Genomic DNA, 23,182 nt, shown 5'->3' with positions numbered 1-23,182 from the left:
ATAATTGCAGCAAACAATTAAAAGCCAAAAAGTGCCAAAAAAGAGAAGAAAGCAAATGAGAACTATGACAGCAGGACCTCAGGAAGCTCGTCAGAGGTCACTTTTATTTGCCAACGAACATTTCTACACTGTATTTGTTTAACTGGGTGAAATGCAACATTGGTGTGTATATTTGTTAAATATGTCTCGTGAAGCTTTGGCCACCACAGGACGATATCGTACGTGTGAAGAAAAGACCACAAGTGTGAAGACGTGTGTGTGTGTGTGTGTGTGTGTGTGTGTGTGTGTGTGGTGTAAAAAGTCACATGCTCATATCTGCCAACAACAGATTTCCTGTAAATCTAGAAGCATGAAAACGACTTGAGGATAGTTTGCAAATTAAGTTATTGGTCGGATTAGTACAGGACGTCCGCAAACACCAGAGAATGGAGTACATGCAAACTTGTTTGGTTTCACTGGTTTCTCTGGTGTTGTCACTGTTTTCACTGGTTTGGTCACTGGCCAGTTGGTGATTGTGATCTCCCCAGAGAACCTATCAGTGCCTCCCACTGGATTATAAACGAACCATGAGAGAAAATACGACATCCAATCATCCGCCAAAGCAGGAAACAAAGACTCCCTGCCTCATATACCATGTAATGCAGGCAACACTATGATTATTGTTGTTATTGTTATTATTATTGTTATTATTATTATTACTACTGTGCCAGCTCTGCCCTCCCCGGGGAGCATTCCAGGTGAATTCCGTCGATCCAGCAAGGAGAAAGTGCTGAAGTGGACCCTCCTCCGCCTGCTGGTAGGCAAATACAGCCCCGAGGGACCCGGTGCTGGGTTCGCTGGTTACCAAGCCCACATGGCAGCTGCTCCTTGGGCTCGGAGTGCCACAGGGCTCACTGCTGGGTCCCACGGTGACCTCTTGCAGCAGGACGGCTGGCATTTCCTTGATCCGCCCCGCGTCGGCACCTAACCGAACCCGGTCATGCTGGCGTCGGGTTTGCCCCTGGAAGCGGGAGGCTGCCTGGTTCCGACTGAGCTTAACCGAATATGAGAAGCAGTAAACCAGCAGTAAAGCCAAGTAAAAGACACAGGACCACACACACCCCAATCTCAAGGTCAGTGAGCAGCTGGTCCGGGACTGTCCCATCATCGCTATAGTTACTGTCATCATCGCCTGATTGGCTACGCCCACTTGTGCAGGGTAGTAGTTGTAATTCTCTAGGCTTCCTGTGCCTTCTGTAACCTCATTACTGCTGCTGAGATTCCCTGTGCTGTGGTCTCCGCCGTTTCTAGAGGGACCGAGAAAGTTCCCATTATCCGGAATGTTCCCGGGCTTACTGACCCCTGCCAAGCACTTATTTGCTCGTTCCCATCCCCTGCGGTGGTTTGTGACGCTTCCCGGAGAGGAGTCTCGCACTGCTGACCTGGGTGGAGGTGCTAATCTCCCTCCAGGCGGCGTCCTCTCCTTCTGAGCGTATAATCAGCAGCTTCTCCTGCTGAATTCCGACGCGGTCTGTGTCCTCGCTGTCGTTACCATAATCGCCGCCTGCGTACAACTTCACGGTCAGGCTGACGCTCCCCACGGCCAGAGTGCCCTTACGCCTCGTTTTCCGACACGCTCCGCGGATCGTCATTTCCGCCCTCACCCACCGCCACTACAGCCGCAGGCCAATCCCGCACGGAAATCGCGGCCTCGTCCAATGACGTTATGGTCAGACGTTATGGTCAGAACTGGAGCCATGAGCTCAACAGTGCCTCCTAATGAGAGAACAGTTTGTGTTGCTATGCTCATATGTTTATTTGACTTTATATGTATAATATGTGTTTACTTATATGTAATTATTGGACATTATATGTATTATATGTTTGTTTATATGTAATATTAACAGTGGACAATGGATTTGCTTCTGCTAACCATAACAATCCCTGATGTGTGTGTGTGTATATTCACATACTGTTATATTCTTACACAAATGATTCTGATATCTGGGGGAGTGTGTCGTTATATATGTATGGTGGCAGCAGACCTGTCTGGGGGTGTCGAGCACTTCCTGTGTGGTTGCCGTGGCGCTGACAGCTCGGTTGCTGCCTGTGCTGAGCTGCAGGGTGAGTGTGAGTCCGCTGACCAGCTGGAGGCCGAGCTCTGTGACGCTCACACGCTCCTCCAGCACCCGCACAGACTTCTCCGCCAGGATGGAGTCCGACAGAGGAGACAGGACCTGGAGACGCGCGATGATGGAGCTATAAATAAACACGTCTGCTTACACACGCGCACACACACGTGTGGAAATGAACACTCAGACGCATACACACGCATACAGAAAGCCTCATGCATGCACACACATGTAGAAACAAACATACACACATCTACAGACAGACAGCAGGACTTGGCTCAGCTCAGACAGGCCAGACTAGCAAGTTACCTGTCGTTTAATGGACGGATCTTTAAAACTCAAAACTATTAGTGATCCTGTCAAATTTGCAGGTCTCCAACACATTATGATTAAACAAAAAAATTAATCTGGAATCTTGCACCGATTAAATAAATGTTCCTCCGTGGGTTTAGTCTGGCCCTACTAGCAAACAGCTGGTCCAAACTATTTCTACAGCGGAGGCTCATTGGCATTGTTTAGAAGAAAAGAACCTTTAACAATCACCATCTCGTGATATTCACCTGAATCATGCACTGTTACAGTGGACACTGAAACATGACTAGAACTCATGAATGAATTTTAAAAGGTTGCTTTTACCATGCTCATTCCAGAAGTTTCTGTGTGCTGATGTACACAGTCCTGATAACATCATCGAGTGATGGTTGGTGCTCTGTGTGTGTGTCCAGTGATGGTTGGTGCTGTGTGTGCGCATGTGTGTAGGGCCAAGGGTTGGTTGGTGCTCTGTGTATGTGTGTGTCCAGTGATGGTTGGTGCTCTGTGTCTCTGTGTGTGTGTGTGTGTGTATATGTACAGTAATGGTTGGTGCTGTGTGTGTGTGTCCAGTGATGGTTGGTGCTCTGTGTGTGTGTGTCCAGTGATGGTTGGTGCTCTGTGTGTGTGTGTGTGTGTGTGTGTGTGTGTGTGTGTGTGTGTGTGTCCAGTGATGGTTGGTGCTCTGTGTGGGTGGGTGTGTCCAGTGATGGTTGCTGCTCTGTGTGGGTGGGTGTGTGTGTGTCCAGTGACGGTTGGTGCTCTGTGTGTGTGTGTCCAGTGATGGTTATTGCTCTGTGTGTGTGTGTGTGTGTGTCCAGTGATGGTTGGTGCTCTTGTGTGTGTGTGTGTGTGTGTGTGTCCACTGATGGTTGGTGCTCTTGTGTGTGTGTGTGTGTGTGTGTGTCCAGTGATGGTTGGTGCTCTTGTGTGTGTGTGTGTCCAGTGACGGTTGGTGCTCTGTGTGTGTGTGTGTGTCCAGTGACGGTTGTTGCTCTGTGTGTGTGTATATGTACAGTGATGGTTGGTGCTCTGTGTGTGTGTGTCCAGTGATGGTTATTGCTCTCTGTGTGTGTGTGTGTGTGTGTGTGTGTGTGTGTGTATCCAGTGATGGTTGGTGCTCTTGTGTGTGTATCCAGTGATGGTTGGTGCTCTTGTGTGTGTATCCAGTGATGGTTGGTGCTCTTGTGTGTGTTTGTATATGTACAGTGATGGTTGGTGCTCTGTGTGTGTGTGTCCAGTGATGGTTATTGCTCTGTGTGTGTGTGTGTGTGTGTGTGTGTGTGTGTGTGTGTGTGTGTGTGTGTCCAGTGACGGTTGGAGCTCTGTGTGTGTGTGTCCAGTGATGGTTATTGCTCTGTGTGTGTGTGTGTCCAGTGATGGTTGGTGCTCTGTGTGTGTGTGTCCAGTGATGGTTATTGCTCTGTGTGTGTGTGTGTGTGTGTCCAGTGATGGTTGGTGCTCTTGTGTGTGTGTGTGTGTGTGTGTGTGTGTCCAGTGATGGTTGGTGCTCTTGTGTGTGTGTGTGTGTGTGTGTGTGTGTGTCCAGTGACGGTTGTTGCTCTGTGTGTGTGTATATGTACAGTGATGGTTATTGCTCTGTGTGTGTGTGTATCCAGTGATGGTTGGTGCTCTTGTGTGTGTATCCAGTGATGGTTGGTGCTCTTCTGTGTGTGTTTGTATATGTACAGTGATGGTTGGTGCTCTGTGTGTGTGTCCAGTGATGGTTATTGCTCTGTGTGTGTGTGTGTGTGTGTGTGTGTGTGTCCAGTGATGGTTGGTGCTCTTGTGTGTGTGTGTGTGTCCAGTGATGGTTGGTGCTCTTGTGTGTGTGTGTGTGTGTGTGTGTGTGTGTGTACAGTGATGGTTGGTGTTCTGTGCGTACATATGTGTGTGTCCGTGTCCAGTGATGGTTGGTCCTCTCTGTGTGTGTGTGTGTGTCTGGTGATGGTTGGTGTGTGTGCGTGTGTGTGTGTGTGTGTGTGTCCGGTGATGGTTGGTGCTTTGTGCATGTGTGTGGATGTGTGTGTCCAGTGATGGTTGGTGCTCTGTGTGTGTTTGTGTGTCCAATGTTGGTTGGTGCTCTGTGTGTGTTTGTGTGTCCAGTGTTGGTTGGTGCTCTGTGTGTGTTTGTGTGTCCAGTGTTGGTTAGTGCTCTGTGTGTGTTTGTGTGTCCAGTGATGGTTGGTGCTCTGTGTGTGTTTGTGTGTCCAGTGATGGTTGGTGCTCTGTGTGTGTTTGTGTGTTCAGTGATGGTTGGTGCTCTGTGTGTGTGTGTGTGTGTCCAGTGATGGTTATTGCTCTCTGTGTGTGTGTCCAGTGATGGTTATTGCTCTCTGTGTGTGTGTCCAGTGATGGTTGGTGCTCTGTGTGTGTGTGTGTGTGTGTGTGTGTCCAGTGATGGTTGGTGCTCTGTGTGTGTGTGTGTGTGTGTCCAGTGATGGTTGGTGCTCTGTGTGTGTCTGTCCAGTGATGGTTGGTGCTCTGTGTGTGTGTCCTGTGATGGTTGGTGCTCTGTGTGCGTGATTGTGTCTGGTGATAGTGTTTTGTGCGTGTGTGTGTGTCCGGTGATGGTTGGTGCTCTGTGCGTGTGTGTGTGTGTGTCCAGTGATGGTTGGTGCTCTGTGTGTCTGTGTCCAGTGATGGTTGGTGCTCTGTGTGTGTGTGTGTGTGTGTGTGTGTGTGTGTGTGTGTGTGTGTGTGTGTGTGTGTGTGTGTGTGTGTGTCTCCCCAGTGATGGTTGGTGCTCTGTGCGTGTATGTGTGTGCGGTGATGGTTGGTGCTGTGTGTGTCTGGTGATGGTTGGTGCTACGTGTGTATGTGTGTCCGTGTCCAGTGATGGTCAGCTCCCTGTAGCTGCACGCATCAGATTTAAAACCTTGATGCTTGCCTACAAATCCAAAAATGGACCCGCCCATTCATACATGAGGTCAATGGTCAAAGCCCGATCTGTAGCTCGAGTACTTCGAACCTCAACTACGGCTCGGCTTGAAATACTTTGCTTCAGGACTCATGAACAACAAGCATTGAGACTATTTTCTGTCCTGGCTCCAAGATGGTGGAATGGACTCCCACTTGCTGTCTGGACAGCAGAGTCCCTTGGAGTCTTCAAACGCAGACTGAAGCCCTGTCTATTTGCAGAATATTTAAAGGACAACTGACTCTGCTCCCATATTAACTGACTAAATTAATACTTATTGTAGGGCACTGTTTGTTTTTTAACAAACTCTAGCACTTATTGTTTATAGAACTTATCATTGTTTAAGATAGACCTTATGTATTTTGTACTTCTAGGTATCAGCATTCATCCCTGTATTCTACAGTATTCTAGTTCATTGGTATGTTTAATTCTAACCTACTGTACTGTACTTGGACATATTCTATGAGTAAATGACAAAGCACTTTTGTAAGTCGCTCTGGATAAGAGCGTCTGCTAAATGCCGTAAATGTAAAAAAACAAAAAGCCATATATATATATATATATATATAGTGTGTGTGTGTGTGTGTACATATATCTAAAGTGTCCTTGAGTATGAGAAAGGTGCTATATATTTGGTCAACACTTTGAATATAGAGGCATGTAACATACTGTGTACTCTTTACTCTTACAGGAGGGTGGAGCTCATGATCTCTGACACACCTTTATGGAGGTGAGACCACCGTGGGTGGAGTTTATGATCAGCTCTGTCCCCACACGCGGGCGATGCTGGGGGTCCTCCACCTTCAGGAAGTGTCCCACCAGCCTGCTGACATCCACCTGCCAATCAGAGCCCAGGAAATAGGCCTGAGGGTCCCGAGGGTCCGCCCCCTCAGCCACAAGGTGGGCCAGGACTCGAACGAGGGCGAGCCAGAAGTTGAGCGTGCAGCCGCGGGTCACGCCCTCCGCACTGCTCCTGCTCGGGGTCCTGCTGGAGAGACAGACAGAGACCGGGCTCAGTCCACACACACACACACACACACACACACACACACACAGTTTTACAGAAATCCTCGCCCAGACACTTAAGGAGCAAGCAAACGGTGACGGTGGAAAAGAAAACAAGCTCCGTAAATGATCAGGAGCCCACGGACACTAATCACGGACTCAATGAGCAAACCCAGAGGCGGAAACTCTTCCTACTGCGGACACCAGACTGCAGCATACGACGTTAAGATCCTGATGGATTACATTCTAAAAGCTCGCAGGCCATATAGACGTGAACAGCACTTATTGTGATGGACAAATGTGTGTGCATTAGATAAACATTGGCTCTTGGCCCTGGCGAAGAAATGAACTAAACTCATTTACTGTCTCTCACACACACACACACACACACACACACACAATCAATTCAATGTCAAAGTAACCGTTTCCCTTGATTGGACTGCGGCGTGTATAAATGAATGAATGATTGTTCCTACATAGCGCCTTACGCAGCAGTGTTAAATCTGAGCTGCGGTCTCGTGCTACTCTGTGTGCAGTGTTAGCAGTGCTTACACCATCTTAACCTGTCCTTCATACCTAATTCAATCTGCAGTCTAAGATCAAATTTCAGCCCAATTATGTCTACTAAAAATTAATTTTTGCTGAAAATGTAAAGTATGGTTTTGTAGCACAGGGATGCCAAAAGGTTTCGAACATTTAAATGAAATCACGTCCAACTGAGGGGATTCATTCCTTGTTCTGTTGAGCTGGAATCCTGAATTTCAGTTACATAAAACTCTATATAACTTAATAACTAATCAGAATGTCATTCCATGTTCCTGCGTTTTACAATACATGGAATCCTGAACCAGTTCAGCAAGTATTCTCGGTTTGGACTTAGTTTAATGAATACTCTGACCTAGATCTGCTATATCACCACCTGATATTAACACCTCAAACACCTGGATGCTGAAAACGTGGAGGTGTTTCTGCAGGTGTGTCTTACATTTTCTCTCAGCCTACAGACACTGCTCACTTCCTGTTGTAAGCAAGGGGCATTCTGGGAACTTGTACAGGCAGTCCCACCCAGCTAGCCTGCAGTTGCTCCCTCTTGTTGGACGTGATCGGGACCCTCCAGTTCCTGATCTGGTTCAGCTCGATGTCCAGAGGAAGACGAGGGATCCAGACCTTCATCTCCAGCTGAGCGCTCAGGTTGCTGTAGGTGAAATTGACGAGCATGCGCACGCGACCCTTTGTTTCGATGCCGTTGACATAGACGTAGTCGCACCTGTCGAAGACAAAGGCAGCGTTAGTTTGCAACACTCCCCCAGAGGGGTTCACAGGCGCTACGCCAGTTAAATGTATTATCATCACAACAGCTTCATTATTAAAGTCATTCATTCACTATGTTCCTTCAAGTAATGTATTCAATAGGGAATGCTACAGAGCTATGTGAACCAATCAGAATCTGGTTCTGATTCTACAGAGCTATTTGAACCAATCAAATCTCGTTCTAAATCTACATAGCTATTTGAACCAATCAAATCTCGTTCTAAATCTACATAGCTATTTGAACCAATCAAATCTCGTTCTAAATCTACATAGCTATATGAACCAATCAAAATCTGGTTCTGATTCCACATAGCTACGTGAACCATTGGTGGCTGGGAAACAAAGCCAGAGTGCTAAATAATGGCTAATAAATTCTAGGAAGGGAATCTGGGTTATTAGTGCATGATTACAGAAAAAAAAAACATAAAAAATAAAAGCTCTGTTCTAAAAGCTAGATGACAGCCACGCGCTGTACACATATTGACTCCTAACAAGGACTTTCCGCCTGACATATTGCATTAATAAAGTGAAATTATAGAAACATTCTAACTGTGTGTCCCTTAACAGATCTGCCACTGTACATAAGGCTGCCTAATTCACACCACAGCTAGTACACAGCACTCAATGCCGCTGAATTCCTGGGAGCTGCAGCTCGGAACAGTTGCTAATAAGTTGTAAGGGAAGGTGTTCCTCTGGTCCCCCGCCGGCTGCTGACCTGATTGTACACAGTAATCCTGCGTCTGAGACACTACAGCGTGGCTAATGAACAGAAACACTGGTCTCCGGGCGAGTCGTGTAATCACACAGCACAACAAATTTACGCTAATGCCGTGTTAACCTTCATGTCCAACCAGAGCAGCGACTTTCTCCCTGTGTGTTAAATTAAACACGATCTCCTCACATCAACTGTCATCTTTAGGAATATTGCTTGTGTATTACTAGGACACTCGAATACTCTCACCAGTTCATCTCAAATTAAGTTAATCCCAGGCTTAAACTGTTCACTTGAAATCAATTGGTCAGTTTTCAAAGGAATGAAATTATGGCGTGATCGCGAGAGAAGCTGGTCTTGGTGACGTGTGTGTGTGTGTTAATGTAATGTGAATCAGAGATCCCAGTTCCGTGTGTGTGTGTGTGTGTGTGTGTGTGTGTGTGCGCGCGCGTGTGTTAATGTAATGCGTATCAGAGATTCCAGTTCCATGTGGGAGTGTGTGTCTGTGTGTGTGTGTGTGGGAGTGTGTGTCTGTGTGTGTGTGGGAGTGTGTGTGTGTGTGTGTTAATGTAATGCGTATCAGAGATTCCAGTTCCATGTGGGAGTGTGTGTCTGTGTGTGTGTGGGAGTGTGTGTCTGTGTGTGTGTGGGAGTGAGTGTGTGTGTGTGTGTGTGGGAGTGTGTGTCTGTGTGTGTGTGGGAGTGTGTGTGTGTGTGTGTGTGTGTGTGTGTGTGTTAATGTAATGCGTATCAGAGCTTCTAGTTCCATGTGGGAGTGTGTCTGTGTGTGTGTGGGAGTGTGTGTGTGTGGGAGTGTGTGTGTGTGTGTTAATGTAATGCGTATCAGAGCTTCTAGTTCCATGTGGGAGTGTGTGTGTGTGGGAGTGTGTGTCTGTGTGTGTGTGGGAGTGTGTGTGTGTGTGTTAATGTAATGCGTATCAGAGCTTCTAGTTCCATGTGGGAGTGTGTGTGTGTGGTAGTGTGTGGGAGTGTGTGTCTGTGTGTGTGTGGGAGTGTGTGTGTGTGTGTTAATGTAATGCGTATCAGAGCTTCTAGTTCCATGTGGGAATGTGTGTCTGTGTGTGTGTGGGAGTGTGTGTGTGTGGGAGTGTGTGTGTGTGTGTGTGTTAATGTAATGCGTATCAGAGCTTCTAGTTCCATGTGGGAGTGTGTGTGTGTGTGTGTGTGTCTGTGTGTGTGTGGGAGTGTGTGTCTGTGTGTGTGTGTGGGAGTGTGTGTGTGTGTGTGTTAATGTAATGCGTATCAGAGCTTCTAGTTCTATGTGGGAGTGTGTGTCTGTGTGTGTGTGGGTGTGTGTGTGTGTGTGTGTGTGTGTGTGTGTGTTAATGTAATGCGTATCAGAGCTTCTAGTTCCATGTGGGAGTGTGTGTCTGTGTGTGTGTGGGAGTGTGTGTGTGTGTGTTAATGTAATGCGTATCAGAGCTTCTAGTTCCATGTGGGAGTGTGTGTGTGTGGGAGTGTGTGTCTGTGTGTGTGTGGGAGTGTGTGTGTGTGTGTTAATGTAATGCGTATCAGAGCTTCTAGTTCCATGTGGGAGTGTGTGTGTGTGGTAGTGTGTGGGAGTGTGTGTGTGTGGGAGTGTGTGTCTGTGTGTGTGTGGGAGTGTGTGTGTGTGTGTGTTAATGTAATGCGTATCAGAGCTTCTAGTTCCATGTGGGAGTGTGTGTCTGTGTGTGTGTGGGAGTGTGTGTGTGTGTGGGAGTGTGTGTGTGTGTGTGTTAATGTAATGCGTATCAGAGCTTCTAGTTCCATGTGGGAGTGTGTGTGTGTGTGTGTGTCTGTGTGTGTGTGGGAGTGTGTGTGTGTGTGTTAATGTAATGCGTATCAGAGCTTCTAGTTCTATGTGGGAGTGTGTGTCTGTGTGTGTGTGGGAGTGTGTGTGTGTGGGAGTGTGTGTCTGTGTGTGTGTGTTAATGTAATGCGTATCAGAGCTTCTAGTTCCATGTGGGAGTGTGTGTCTGTGTGTGTGTGTGGGAGTGTGTGTGTGTGGGAGTGTGTGTGGGAGTGTGTGTGTGTGTGTGTGTGTGTGTGTGTGGGAGTGTGTGTGTGTGTGTGGGAGTGTGTGTGTGTGTGGGAGTGTGTGTGTGTGTGTGTGTGTGTGTGGGAGTGTGTGTGTGTGTGTGTGTGTGTGTGTGGGAGTGTGTGTGTGTGTGTGTGTGTGTGTGTGTGTGTGTGGGAGTGCTCTTTAAAGGCTCTTCTCCATATCTACGTCTCTCCCCCACACCCACTTATAGCCACTTAGTGTTTCAAAAGTCATATTTGTTCTTTGCATAGTTTTGAGTGCATAAAGTGAACGAATGCTTAGCATTTATCCCTCGGAGTTCACTTGATAAAATGTCACACAGAAGCGGTGCATGCTCCAGGTGGACTAGCCTTCCACTCTAATCGTCCGCTACGTGCCAATAATCATGCTATTACACTTAAGGGCTCATCTTTTAGAAGATGCATTCTTGTATAGATGGAACAGTGCAGTAAAGGGAAAAAATCAAAGAAACCTGTTTTGACTTTTATAATGAAGTTGCAGTAATCTCTGTAATGGACTTCTGTTTTGTAATGGGGTTACATTTTGTGATGGGTTGTGTTAACTGGTCCAGTGGAGTTGTGTACACTTTGTAATAGGTTGTGTTAAGCTTTGTAAGGGGTTGTGTTTACTTTTCTGATGGGTCATACTACGCTTTGCGGGACTTTGTTCAAAGTCCCTCCTGAATCCAGCTGTATTTGTCAGTCTCCTCTGGTTCTTCCTCTGTGTAATTATGGCTTCCATGGTAACCAGAATGCTGCAAGTGTAATTAAAATGCAATTCCCCGTAGGTTAGAGTGTAGATTAGCAGGTTAGAGTGTAGATTAGCAGGTTAGAGTGTAGATTTCTGTAGGCCAGAGGGTAGATTTGCATGTAATAGTGTAGATTAGCAGGTTGGAGTGTAGATTAGCAGGTTAGAGTGTAGATTAGCAGGTTAGAGTGTAGATTTCTGTAGGTTAGAGTGTAGATTAGCAGGTTAGAGTGTAGATTTCTGTAGGTTAGAGTGTAGATTAGTAGGTTGGAGTGTAGATTAGCAGGTTAGAGTGTAGATTGCTGTAGGTTAGAGTGTAGATTTCTGTAGGTTAGAGAGTAGATTTCTGTAGGTTAGAGTGTAGATTAGCAGGTTAGAGTGTAGATTAGCAGGTTAGAGTGTAGATTTCTGTAGGTTAGAGTGTAGATTAGCAGGTTAGAGTGTAGATTTCTGTAGGTTAGAGTGTAGATTAGTAGGTTGGAGTGTAGATTAGCAGGTTAGAGTGTAGATTGCTGTAGGTTAGAGTGTAGATTTCTGTAGGTTAGAGAGTAGATTTCTGTAGGTTAGAGTGTAGATTAGCAGGTTAGAGTGTAGATTAGCAGGTTAGAGTGTAGATTTCTGTAGGTTAGAGTGTATATTAGCAGGTTAGAGTGTAGATTTCTGTAGGTTAGAGAGTAGATTTCTGTAGGTAAAAGTGTAGATTAGCAGGTTAGAGTGTAGATTAGCAGGTTAGAGTAGATTTCTGTAGGTTAGAGTGTAGATTTCTGTAGGTTAGAGAGTAGATTTCTGTAGGTTAGAGTAGATTAGCAGGTTAGAGTGTAGATTTCTGTAGGTTAGAGAGTAGATTTCTGTAGGTAAAAGTGTAGATTAGCAGGTTAGAGTGTAGATTTCTGTAGGTTAGAGAGTAGATTTCTGTAGGTAAAAGTGTAGATTAGCAGGTTAGAGAGTAGATTTCTGTAGGTAAAAGTGTAGATTAGCAGGTTAGAGTGTGGATTTCTGTAGGTTAGATTGTGGATTTATGTAGGTTAGAGTGTAGATTAGCAGGTTAGAGTGTAGATTTCTGTAGGTTAGAGTGTGGATTTCTGTAGGTTAGAGTGTGGATTAGCAGGTTAGAGTGTAGATTTCAGTCATCCGAACAGATGCTTCCCATTCTCAGCCCATCCTCTACTGTCGCTCTTGTTCTGTAATTACGAGAGAAATTGAGTTTAAATTGAACATCAACTCATACGTTCTCAGATCTGTGGAACAGCACCCAGAGCACAATGATGCCACACACACACAGCACGTGTAAACAAACATATCACAATCAGATCATGAGTACATAAACATGTCACAATCAGAGCGTGCGTACACAAACGTGTCACAATCAGTGTGAGCACACAAACGTGTAAGAATCAGCGTGAGTACACAAACGTGTCACAATCAGAGTGTGAGCACACAAACGTGTCACAAACATGCACCTAATAAACAAATTCTACTACTACAAGTGTATTATTGTACTACTACAATAATCAAAGTTCACTTCAGTTCACGTTTGCATTTGCTTGTGCATCATTCTAAAGTGAGCAGGTAAAGAATGAAATGCACTGACATCATTTCTATTAGATATAAGCCTTTCCAGCGTGTTTTCAGAGTGTTTCCCAGTGGATTTTCCATCTTCCTAAGCCAAGGATTCTCTGCTTTTGTGAAAGCAGACATCAGGTTGGGCTTCCACAAGCAGGGCTCAATAACACTGCCTAAAAGAGAAGAACCCTTGCGCCTCGAGTGAAGGAGCAAAGCAGACAAATGTCTCGGGTGACGTCAGTGAAGGTTTTGGAGACTCAACCTTCTAGATATCTGATCAGGAAACACACAAAAATCTAATGAGGGTTTTAGAGAACTTAACACAGCACAACCCCAGAGGGGATGAAAGATGAAATATCGATAACCATCACAACTCTGGGTTGAGCTCAAGCCCACAAAAAAGGACTTATAAAGGATAAAAATATGATGTAATCTTTCTCTGGCAAAGAGCAGAAGACCAGTGACAGCACTGCACTACACCTGACCAACTTCAAGGCAAGAATTAAAGGAGTGGATGGATCCACGTGCAGACACCTCAGACACACAGTTAGGTAACTGCCATGCCTTTTGGAATCGTCCGGTACTGAATGTTTACCAGTAAGGACCCCATTGCTGAAGCTCTGTGATATCTAGTTTATTTCCATTGGGCTGGACCCTCAAGAGTCTCTCCAACACTGTAAGTGTGGATTCGAGCTGATCTGTGGAGAGTGCCTCCACCTCCCGTGGCACTGCGGCGCCATGGATACCATCTTATTTTTGAAGCGAGATAACAGCTGTCACTGTCTGTCAGGTGACTGACAGCAAATCGGAAGCTGATGGGAGAGATGAGAAGTGCTTCGGTCTCCCCCGGATATGGAGCTGTCACATGACCGCGCCGAACTGTCATCCTCCTACCATTCACCTGCCTGGCAGACCTCGCGCAGAGTGTGTGTGACAACTCCACGGTGACTATGAAAGAACCTCTCTGTCCCCGGAACAAGAACACTCGCCAGAGGACTACGCACACACACAATAACAGTGAGTTGACCCTGGCAGCTCCTAAGACGACTTTTAGAAGAACTTAAAGTGCTCCCATCAAACACAAACATTCACTCAGATGCAAGCAGGCATGCATGAGTACACACACACACCATTCTGCCTCTTTGCCTCAGATCAAGCAATGCTCAGGTTCATTCCCAGTCCCGGCTATACACATGCATGAGTACACACACACACACACACTCAGCTGACTCACAACTGTCCCGACTATGTGAATGTCATGATTTACAAGTAGTTGAATCTAGTGTACCCTCTCTCCTCTAGAACCGCTAAGTCCTCCCCACCTGCCCCCTGGCTAACAGAAACACTTCGCTGCCACAGGAGAGAACTAAGGACTGCAGAGAGGCGGTGGAGGAAATCTCATGTAGACTCAGACCTCAGCTCATACAAGGCTCTCCTTTCTAAGTTCTCACTGGAAGTAACATCTGCAAAGTCATCCTACTACAGAGAGAAGTTTGAATCATCATCATCTGATCCACGCAAGCTCTTCACTATTTTTTCTTCTCTCCTTAATCCTCCCCTCCCCCTCCTTCCTCATCTCTTACTCCAGATGATTTCATCACCTTCTTTGAGGAGAAGGTTGCAGCAATCCACCAGTCCTTTTCCTCTGTTGCCACTCCTCCAACTAACGTGCATTCCCCAACATCCAACTCTCTGACTTCTTCTTTCTCCTCAGATGAAATTCTTCAACTCCTGACTTCCAGCAATCCGACTACATGTCCGCTGGATCCGATTCCTTCTGCTCTGTTCCAGACAATCGCAAGAGATCTGCTTCCTTTCATCTCTGTCATCATCAGCAACTCCTTATCTTCTGGATACGTGCCTACTGCATTTAGAACCGCCAGGGTGGTACCAATCCTCAAGAAGGCCACACTCGACAGCTCCAGCGTTACCAACTACAGACTGGTATCACTTCTCTCTTTCCTCTCAGCAGCACTCAAACAAGCAGTTTATAATCAATTGTCTCTTTTTCTCACCCAGAACCAGCTGCATGATCCCAATCAGTCTGGCTACAGACCGGCACATTCTACAGAAACAGCCCTCATAGCAGTGACTGAGAAACTTCATGCTGCTAAAGCTGCCAAACAGTCATCTGTTTTGATTCTTCTAGACCTTTCAGCAGCCTTTGACACAGTGAACCACAACATTCTTCCCTCTGTTCTCTCCAGGCTTGGTGTGACTGGATCTGCTTGGAGATGGTTTAAGTCCTATCTGGATGGACGGTCCTATCAGGTGACATGGAGAGGATCCACATACAAACCGTGTAGACTCTCCACTGGTGTTCCACAAGGCTCAGTATTGGGCCCCCTTCTCTTCTCTTTGTATTCTCTTGGTGATGTAATATCTTCTCATGGTTTCTCCTACCACTCCTATGCTGATGACACTCAATCATTTCTTTCTTTTCCACCCTCTGACATGCATGTCTCCAGACGTATCTCAGCATGCTTGACTGACATCTTGTCATGGATGACAGCCCACCACTTGAAGCTCAACCCCAGTAAAACTGAGCTTCTGTTCATCCCAGGTACTCCCAACCCTTACCCAACCCTCCCTGGTATCACCATCCGAAGCTGCCTGTAGCCTGGGCGTAAATTTGGACAACCAGTTGTCATTCTCAACTCATGTTTCTAATCTAACCTGGTCTTGCAGATTCCTCCTTTGTAACATACGAAGGATTCGACCCTTTCTTTTGCAGGAAGCTGCCCAGGTGCTTGTGCGGTCTCTTGTGATCTCAAAACTAGACTGCTGCAACTCGCTGCTTGCTGGTCTTCCGCTAAGAGCCATCAAACCTCTACAACTTGTTCAGAATGCAGCAGCACGACTGGTCTTCAATCTTCTGAAGTTCACACGTTACTCCGCTGCTGCGCTCCCTTCATTGGCTCCCTGTAGCTGCACGCATCAGATTTAAAACCTTGATGCTTGCCTACAAAGCTAAAAATGGACCATCCCCTTCATACATGAGGTCAGTGGTCAAAGCCCGATCCGTACCTCGAGTACTTCGAACCTCAACTATGGCTCGGCTTGAAATACCTTGCTTCAGGTCTCATGGACGATAAGCATCAGGACTATTTTCTGTCCTGGCTCCAAGATGGTGGAATGAATTCCTTGCAGTCTTCAAATGCAGACTGAAGACCGTCTATTTGCAGAATATTTAAAGGACACCTGACACTGCTCACTTATTGACTGACTAATTTAGTACTTATTGTAGGGCACTGTTTATGTTGTTTAACAAACTCTAGCACTTATTGTTTATAGCACTTATCATTGTTTAAGATAGACCTCATGTATTGTGCTCTTCTAGGTATCAGCATTCATCCCTGTATTCTACAGTATTCTAGTTCATTGGTATGTTTAATTCTAACCTACTGTACTGTACTTGGATATATTCTATGAGTAAATGACAAAGCACTTTTGTAAGTCACTCTGGATAAGAGTGTCTGCTAAATGCCTTAAATGTAAATGTAGTTGCCAAGTGACAACAAGAATGAAGAAAAAGTAAAATCTTACAGAATGTAAGTATAGCACCACACACACACACGCCCAACCTTAAGGACTTCCTCGTCTGTGGAGCTGCAGTTGGTGAACTCCCGACACATCCTTAACGGAACCATCCGTCTCCATGGCGACAGTTCTGACTGGCATTAACACCGCCGTGTTCACCTGCTCCGTGTCCTGCACCATGAGCAGAGGTCAAAGGTCAAAGGCTAGAGACCACAGCTGCATATCATATTTCAGTGTGTGTTGAGCACTTGATCTGTGGTGTCTTGTCAAAATCCCAGTAAATGCGTCTATACTTTTTATTGATCACATGATCTCATCTTCATCTTCATCTCTGTCCCTGACAGTCTCAAGGTCAACATGGACTTCTTACATCTGTGTTCAGAATACACTCGTGGTATGAAAAAACAGGAATGTGGATATTACACACTGCTGTGTTTGTTGAACACAGCTTTCATTTTTCAAGGTCTGGGTTCATGTGACGTGGGCTCAAACTCAGGTCAGATAGGTGATGACACCAACAGACTCTAGTGGTGGTGGGCCCGTGTGTGAAACAAGAAAAGTAAGTAACCAAAGGTGGGGAGTGAACCGTAGCCACTTTGTTGCAAGCTGAACAAATACCCGCTAGACACCACGCCGAGCGTGGGAAAAGGGAAAACCAAGGACGCCCTGGGAAGCACAGCAGCCCTGATGCCCTGGGAAAACCAAACTAAAACTTCCCAAACAAAACCAGAAAACAGGGAGGAACTGTAATGGCTAATGGGAGCCTTGGGAGAGAGAGTCAGATTTGAGAGGGGAAAAGATGTGTAAAACACGAACACCCTCGCAGCACAGAAGTGAAGTGCAGCACGAGGGCTCACAGACCTCAATACTCCATTCCTCTGAACATAATAATGAATACTGAATAGAGACAGTACTGAATACTGAATATGGATGGTACTGAACACTGAATAGAGACAGTACCGAATACTGAATAGAGACAGTACCAAATACTGAATAGAGACAGCAATAATGATCATGTCCACAGTCTCCTAGGTAAATCTCTCCTGACTGCAAACAATAATAGAGACAGTCCTGAATACTGAATAGGGATGGTATGCTGTCACCCAGAGAAGATTATTACTTCACAAAGCAATCAAAGGCCTAAACCAGATTATTTCAGGGATTAAGTATTTGTGAAAGAGCCAAGATCTTGACAGCTAATGTGCTGGAGCTCCGTTATGATCAGATTATTAGTAAATGATGTTATTGTTTACATACACATATTTAGTGAGCCACATGGTGTCAGATGCTAGAAGCATGTGAGTGTGAAAGGCAGGTGAGAGAGAGCAGGAGACTTTTTAATCTCTTATAGGTCACATTAAAACGATACTGTGAACAGCCTAACCAAAGGACTCCAAAAATCAGACCTGGGCCACTTTTACCTGCTGTTTAAGAGTCTCAGCCAAAAGGCACCCACCATGACCAGTGGAGCCAGACCGATGAAGGTCCTCCGGGAGGTGTAAATCGTCATGACGCCCTCGGAAGACTATTGCATTGGGACATCACTAGGAAGGGCCAGCTGCCACCTGACCACCTGGACCTCTGATTGGCTGCTGACATCCTCCATCTCAAAATCCATCTGCATTAGCGCCTGAAGTGTCCCTAGCCTGCAGGAGAGAAGATCCAGCAGAAAAAACGTCTGCTCTGTTGGTACTCGGACAACCCAAAGGTCCTCAGATATTACACTGCAGTGAGAGTGCAGATAACAGCAGATCATTGAGGACAACAGATCTTTTTCCTGAGAACTTCCTGTGGGCTCACACAGCTGCTGAGGGCTTCAGGACCTTCAGGACCTATTACTCTCCTTCAGCTTCCAGTAGCAGGTTAAAACCACACTGGCATTTTTGATTAGTCCACACGTTCAGGTTCTAAGAACTCATTTAAAAATGTAGATTGAATTGGTCCAGTACACTCATCATACACACACACACACACTGCGCACACTCACCATTCCCCTTTGCACACAGTGAAGCAACACTTTCATACCATTTCCTTTCGAATGTCATGCGTCTGTCTCACATCTGTTAGTGTTAGCTGTGAAACGTAGCCTTTAAGATCTGGGATTCTGCTACAAAGTCCAAAGGCCTCTTTTGTGTAGGCTGTGTGTGCATGTGTGTGTGCATGTATATGTATATGTGGATGTGTGCGCGCATGTCTGAGTGTGTGTGTGTGTGTGTATGTTTGTGTGTGTATGAGAGTATGTGTTTATGAGAATGTGTGAAAAATGTGCGCATTCCTCCCCTCACAAAGCCAAACTTGGTGTGTGTGTGCGCGGGCATGCACATATTGCAGGATGGAACTGTAGACGCACATTTTATCAAGCTGGTGTTGGCATCATTTAATGACCTCAGGCAGTCTGCTTGTTTGAGTTTATTAAATTCTTCCAATATATTTTCGCCACATTCTGAACACCAGCAGATGGCCTTTTAACGGTCCGGATCCCAGATATCATGGATGGATTTACATCACCAGTTTCAAATGCATCAGTGATCTATATCAGCCACCACAGGTAAACAAGCATGAAAAGCTACTGAAAGTTTGAATACGTTCTTAACTCAGCTAATCAATACTGACTTTTCTGAAAGCTGCATGTTTACTGAGTACTGTGGGCAAGTGGTAGCTCAGTGGTTAAGGTATGTGACTTATAATTGGAAGGTTGCTGGTTCAGTCCCCTCCACAAGTTGCCACTGTTGGGCCCCTGAGCTAGACCCTTAACCCTCATTTGCTCAACTTGTACTCACTCATAATTGTAAGTCACTTTGGATAAAAGCATCAGCTAAATGCTGCAAATGTAAATGATAGACAGCCAATGATAGCAGCCCACTGTATCACATGGAGGCCCTATCATAGGGCCAATGACTGTAGCCTAAACAGGCTCCTTTAAAAATGCACTTAAGACAAAATCTTAATGTGACCTAGGGGGAGTCTCAGGTTGCTTTACAGATGCATTATTGAGGAATTCATATTAAGCATCTAGTCAAACAAATGTCTCAAAACCAGTTCTCAGGGGAAGGACAAAGTCAAATGAGGTTAAGACAAAACTAATCCAATGCTGACCTAAATCAGCTCATTACTGCTATCAGTGTCATGGTTATCACTTCTAGCACTGTTATCAGTATTATCAGTGTTATTACTGTTATCAGAATTATCATTGCTAGCACTGTTATCAGTGTTATGTGTTATTACTGTTATCAGTATTATCACTGCCATCAGTGTTATTACTGTTATCAGAATTATCATTGCTAGCACTGTTTTCAGTGTTATCAGTGTTGTTACTGTTATCACTGTTATCAGTGTTGTGTTATTACTGTTATCAGTGTTATCATTGTTTTCAGTGTTATCACTGTTATCAGTGTTATTACTGTTATCACTGTTATCAGTGTTGTGTTATTACTGTTATCAGTGTTATCATTGTTTTCAGTGTTATCACTGTTATCAGTGTTATTACTGTTATCACTGTTATCAGTGTTGTGTTATTACTGTTATCAGTGTTATCATTGTTTTCAGTGTTATCACTGTTATCAGTGTTATTACTGTTATCACTGTTATCAGTGTTATGTGTTATTACTGTTATCAGTGTTATCAGTGTTATCATTGTTTTCAGTGTTATTACTGTTATCACTGTTATCAGTGTTATGTGTTATTACTGTTATCAGTGTTATCAGTGTTATCATTGTTTTCAGTGTTATCACTGTTATCAGTGTTATTACTGTTATCACTGTTATCAGTGTTATGTGTTATTACTGTTATCAGTGTTATCAGTGTTATCATTGTTTTCAGTGTTATTACTGTTATCAGTGTTATCAGTGTTATCAGTATTATCACTGTTATCACTGCTATCACGTCTCCAACTGATCGGCTGTGATCTTTAGCTGTAATATGAAGCCTTTTCTGTTGATGTGCAGTGTGGCGCCACTCGAACCGCACACACGTAGATAAAAGCCCTCCTGAGGGAAGATAAGTGGGCTATTGAAGCCATCTTCACATCCGTAGGAAAGGACTATGATTGGCTGATGAATTACACTGATGAGTGGGAGCTCTGATAGCAGGAAATGAGCAGAATACTGCAGTTATAGCAGGAGTATCACACACACACACACACACACACACACACACACACACACACACGCAAAAACACGCACAGACACACATGCATGCAGACACACATACATGCACATGAACACACACGCACACACACACACATACATGCATGCAACCGCATACAAACACACACAAAGAGATTCACACAGATGCTTGCAGTCATCCATACCCACATTCATATTTTCCAACACAAATCACACAGAAGACTAATAAGTTATATATAAGTTAATACTAGGCATATCAGACTGAGTACTAGGTTGATCAGACTGAGTACTGGGTTGATCAGACTGAGTACTAGGTTGATCAGACTGAGTACTGGGTTGATCAGACTGAGTACTGGGTTGATCGGACAGTACTAGGTTGATCAGACTGAGTACTGGGTTGATCAGACTGAGTACTGGGTTGATCGGACAGTACTAGGTTGATCAGACTGAGTACTGGGTTGATCAGACTGACCCTACAGCTGCTAACAAAGGCATTTAATGTGGACCAACTGTGAAGCACTGAGTTCCTCACTGCAGCCGAAAGAGCTCTCAGGAAAAGCCTTTATCACTTAAAAAGGCCTGTGGAAACGCTACAGGAAATGATGTCACTTCCTCTTCCCCCATGTCTCTGACTGGACTTTACCAGGATCGCTGTTGTTCTCTGCTCTTCACATGTGTGTAGCTGTTAGGAAGACCTGTTCTGTGTTGATTCATTTTCGAACATCTGTGTAAAGCTTTGGTTTGGAGAAAAAAACGAGTGTCAGAACCGAGGCTGAACAGCGTGTAACCCCTGTACTACAGAGATGTAAGAACCGAGGCTGAACAGCGTGTAGCCCTGTACTACAGAGGTGTAAGAACCGAGGCTGAACAGCGTGTAACCCTGTACTACAGAGATGTAAGAACCGAGGCTGAACAGCGTGTAACCCTGTACTACAGAGATGTAAGAACCGAGGCTGAACAGCGTGTAACCCTGTACTACAGAGATGTAAGAACCGAGGCTAAACAGCGTGTAACCCTGTACTACAGAGATGTAAGACCCGAGGCTGAACAGCGTGTAACCCTGTACTAGAGATGTAAGAACCGAGGCTGAACAGCGTGTAACCCTGTACTACAGAGATGTAAGAACCGAGGCTGAACAGCGTGTAAACCTGTACTACAGAGGTGTAAGAACCGAGGCTGAACAGCGTGTAACCCTGTACTACAGAGATGTAAGAACCGAGGCTGAACAGCGTGTAACCCTGTACTACAGAGATGTAAGAACCGAGGCTGAACAGCGTGTAAACCCTGTACTACAGAGGTGTAAGAACCGAGGCTGAACAGCGTGTAAACCTGTACTACAGAGGTGTAAGAACCGAGGCTGAACAGCATGTAAACCTGTACTACAGAGGTGTAAGAACCGAGGCTGAACAGCGTGTAAACCTGTACTACAGAGGTGTAAGAACCGAGGCTGAACAGCGTGTAAACCCTGTACTAGAGAGATGTAAGAACCGAGGCTGAACATCGCGTAAACCCTGTACTACAGAGGTGTAAGAACCGAGGCTGAACAGCGTGTAAACCTGTACTACAGAGGTGTAAGAACCGAGGCTGAAAAGCATGTAACCCTGTACTACAGAGGTGTAAGAACCGAGGCTGAACAGCGTGTAACCCTGTACTAGAGATGTAAGAACCGAGGCTGAACAGCGTGTAACCCTGTACTACAGAGGTGTAAGAACCGAGGCTGAACAGCGTGTAAACCTGTACTACAGAGATGTAAGACCCGAGGCTGAACAGCGTGTAACCCTGTACTAGAGATGTAAGAACCGAGGCTGAACAGCGTGTAACCCTGTACTACAGAGGTGTAAGAACCGAGGCTGAACAGCGTGTAACCCTGTACTACAGAGGTGTAAGAACCGAGGCTGAACAGCGTGTAACCCTGTACTACAGAGGTGTAAGAACCGAGGCTGAACAGCGTGTAACCCTGTACTACAGAGGTGTAAGAACCGAGGCTGAACAGCGTGTAAACCTGTACTACAGAGGTGTAAGAACCGAGGCTGAACAGCGTGTAAACCCTGTACTACAGAGATGTAAGAACCGAGGCTGAACATCGCGTAAACCCTGTACTACAGAGGTGTAAGAACCGAGGCTGAACAGCGTGTAAACCTGTACTACAGAGGTGTAAGAACCGAGGCTGAACAGCGTGTAAACCCTGTACTACAGAGATGTAAGAACCGAGGCTGAACATCGCGTAAACCCTGTACTACAGAGGTGTAAGAACCGAGGCTGAACAGCGTGTAAACCTGTACTACAGAGGTGTAAGAACCGAGGCTGAACAGCGTGTAACCCTGTACTACAGAGGTGTAAGAACCGAGGCTGAACAGCGTGTAACCCTGTACTACAGAGATGTAAGAACCGAGGCTGAACAGCGTGTAGCCCTGTACTACAGAGGTGTAAGGCCTCATCCTGGACCCCGTCACCCTGTCCGAGTCCCCATTAACGTCCTCAGCAGGATCGTGGACATGTTTGCAGCGTGGACCTGTGGTCCTTACAGCCTGACAGGCACGCACAAGCGTCGCTACTGCACGCGGCGGGACGCCGTGAGTTGGAAGCACACTCGCGCCTGTCCTGCCGGCTTCAAGCGCGGGGCTGGCAGTCACTACGCAGAGCTGACAGACACCGACTCCTGTCTCTTCAGCTGCTGATTAGAGTGGCAGAGCTGACAGACGCGCTGGGACTGCTACTACAAAAGGCGCATTAGCAGTCTGCAGATGCCCTCACACTAAATACTGCCTATTAGCTGGCACACGCTGTCAGGCACGC

General features: G+C 45.8%; 1 protein-coding gene across 1 annotated transcript in view; it reads right to left on the bottom strand.

Annotated features, from left to right (window-relative positions):
* Positions 1 to 525: 525 nt before the first annotated feature.
* Positions 526 to 23,182, bottom strand: part of LOC113591564 (transmembrane protein 132D) — a 37,336-nt gene continuing 14,679 nt past the window's right edge. Inside the window, 12 exon segments of the mRNA XM_035536449.1 lie at positions 526 to 1,088; positions 1,090 to 1,171; positions 1,174 to 1,408; positions 1,410 to 1,635; positions 1,637 to 1,755; positions 2,025 to 2,216; positions 6,061 to 6,313; positions 6,900 to 6,908; positions 7,430 to 7,612; positions 16,296 to 16,348; positions 16,350 to 16,433; positions 17,719 to 17,908. Of these exon segments, the coding sequence (XP_035392342.1) occupies positions 590 to 1,088; positions 1,090 to 1,171; positions 1,174 to 1,408; positions 1,410 to 1,635; positions 1,637 to 1,755; positions 2,025 to 2,216; positions 6,061 to 6,313; positions 6,900 to 6,908; positions 7,430 to 7,612; positions 16,296 to 16,348; positions 16,350 to 16,433; positions 17,719 to 17,908 (2,125 nt within the window). The 3' untranslated portion in view covers positions 526 to 589.

This window comes from Electrophorus electricus, chromosome 18 (genome assembly GCF_013358815.1).
Source record: "Electrophorus electricus isolate fEleEle1 chromosome 18, fEleEle1.pri, whole genome shotgun sequence".
Lineage (NCBI taxonomy): Eukaryota > Metazoa > Chordata > Actinopteri > Gymnotiformes > Gymnotidae > Electrophorus > Electrophorus electricus.
This window is presented reverse-complemented; position numbering and strand designations above follow the sequence as displayed.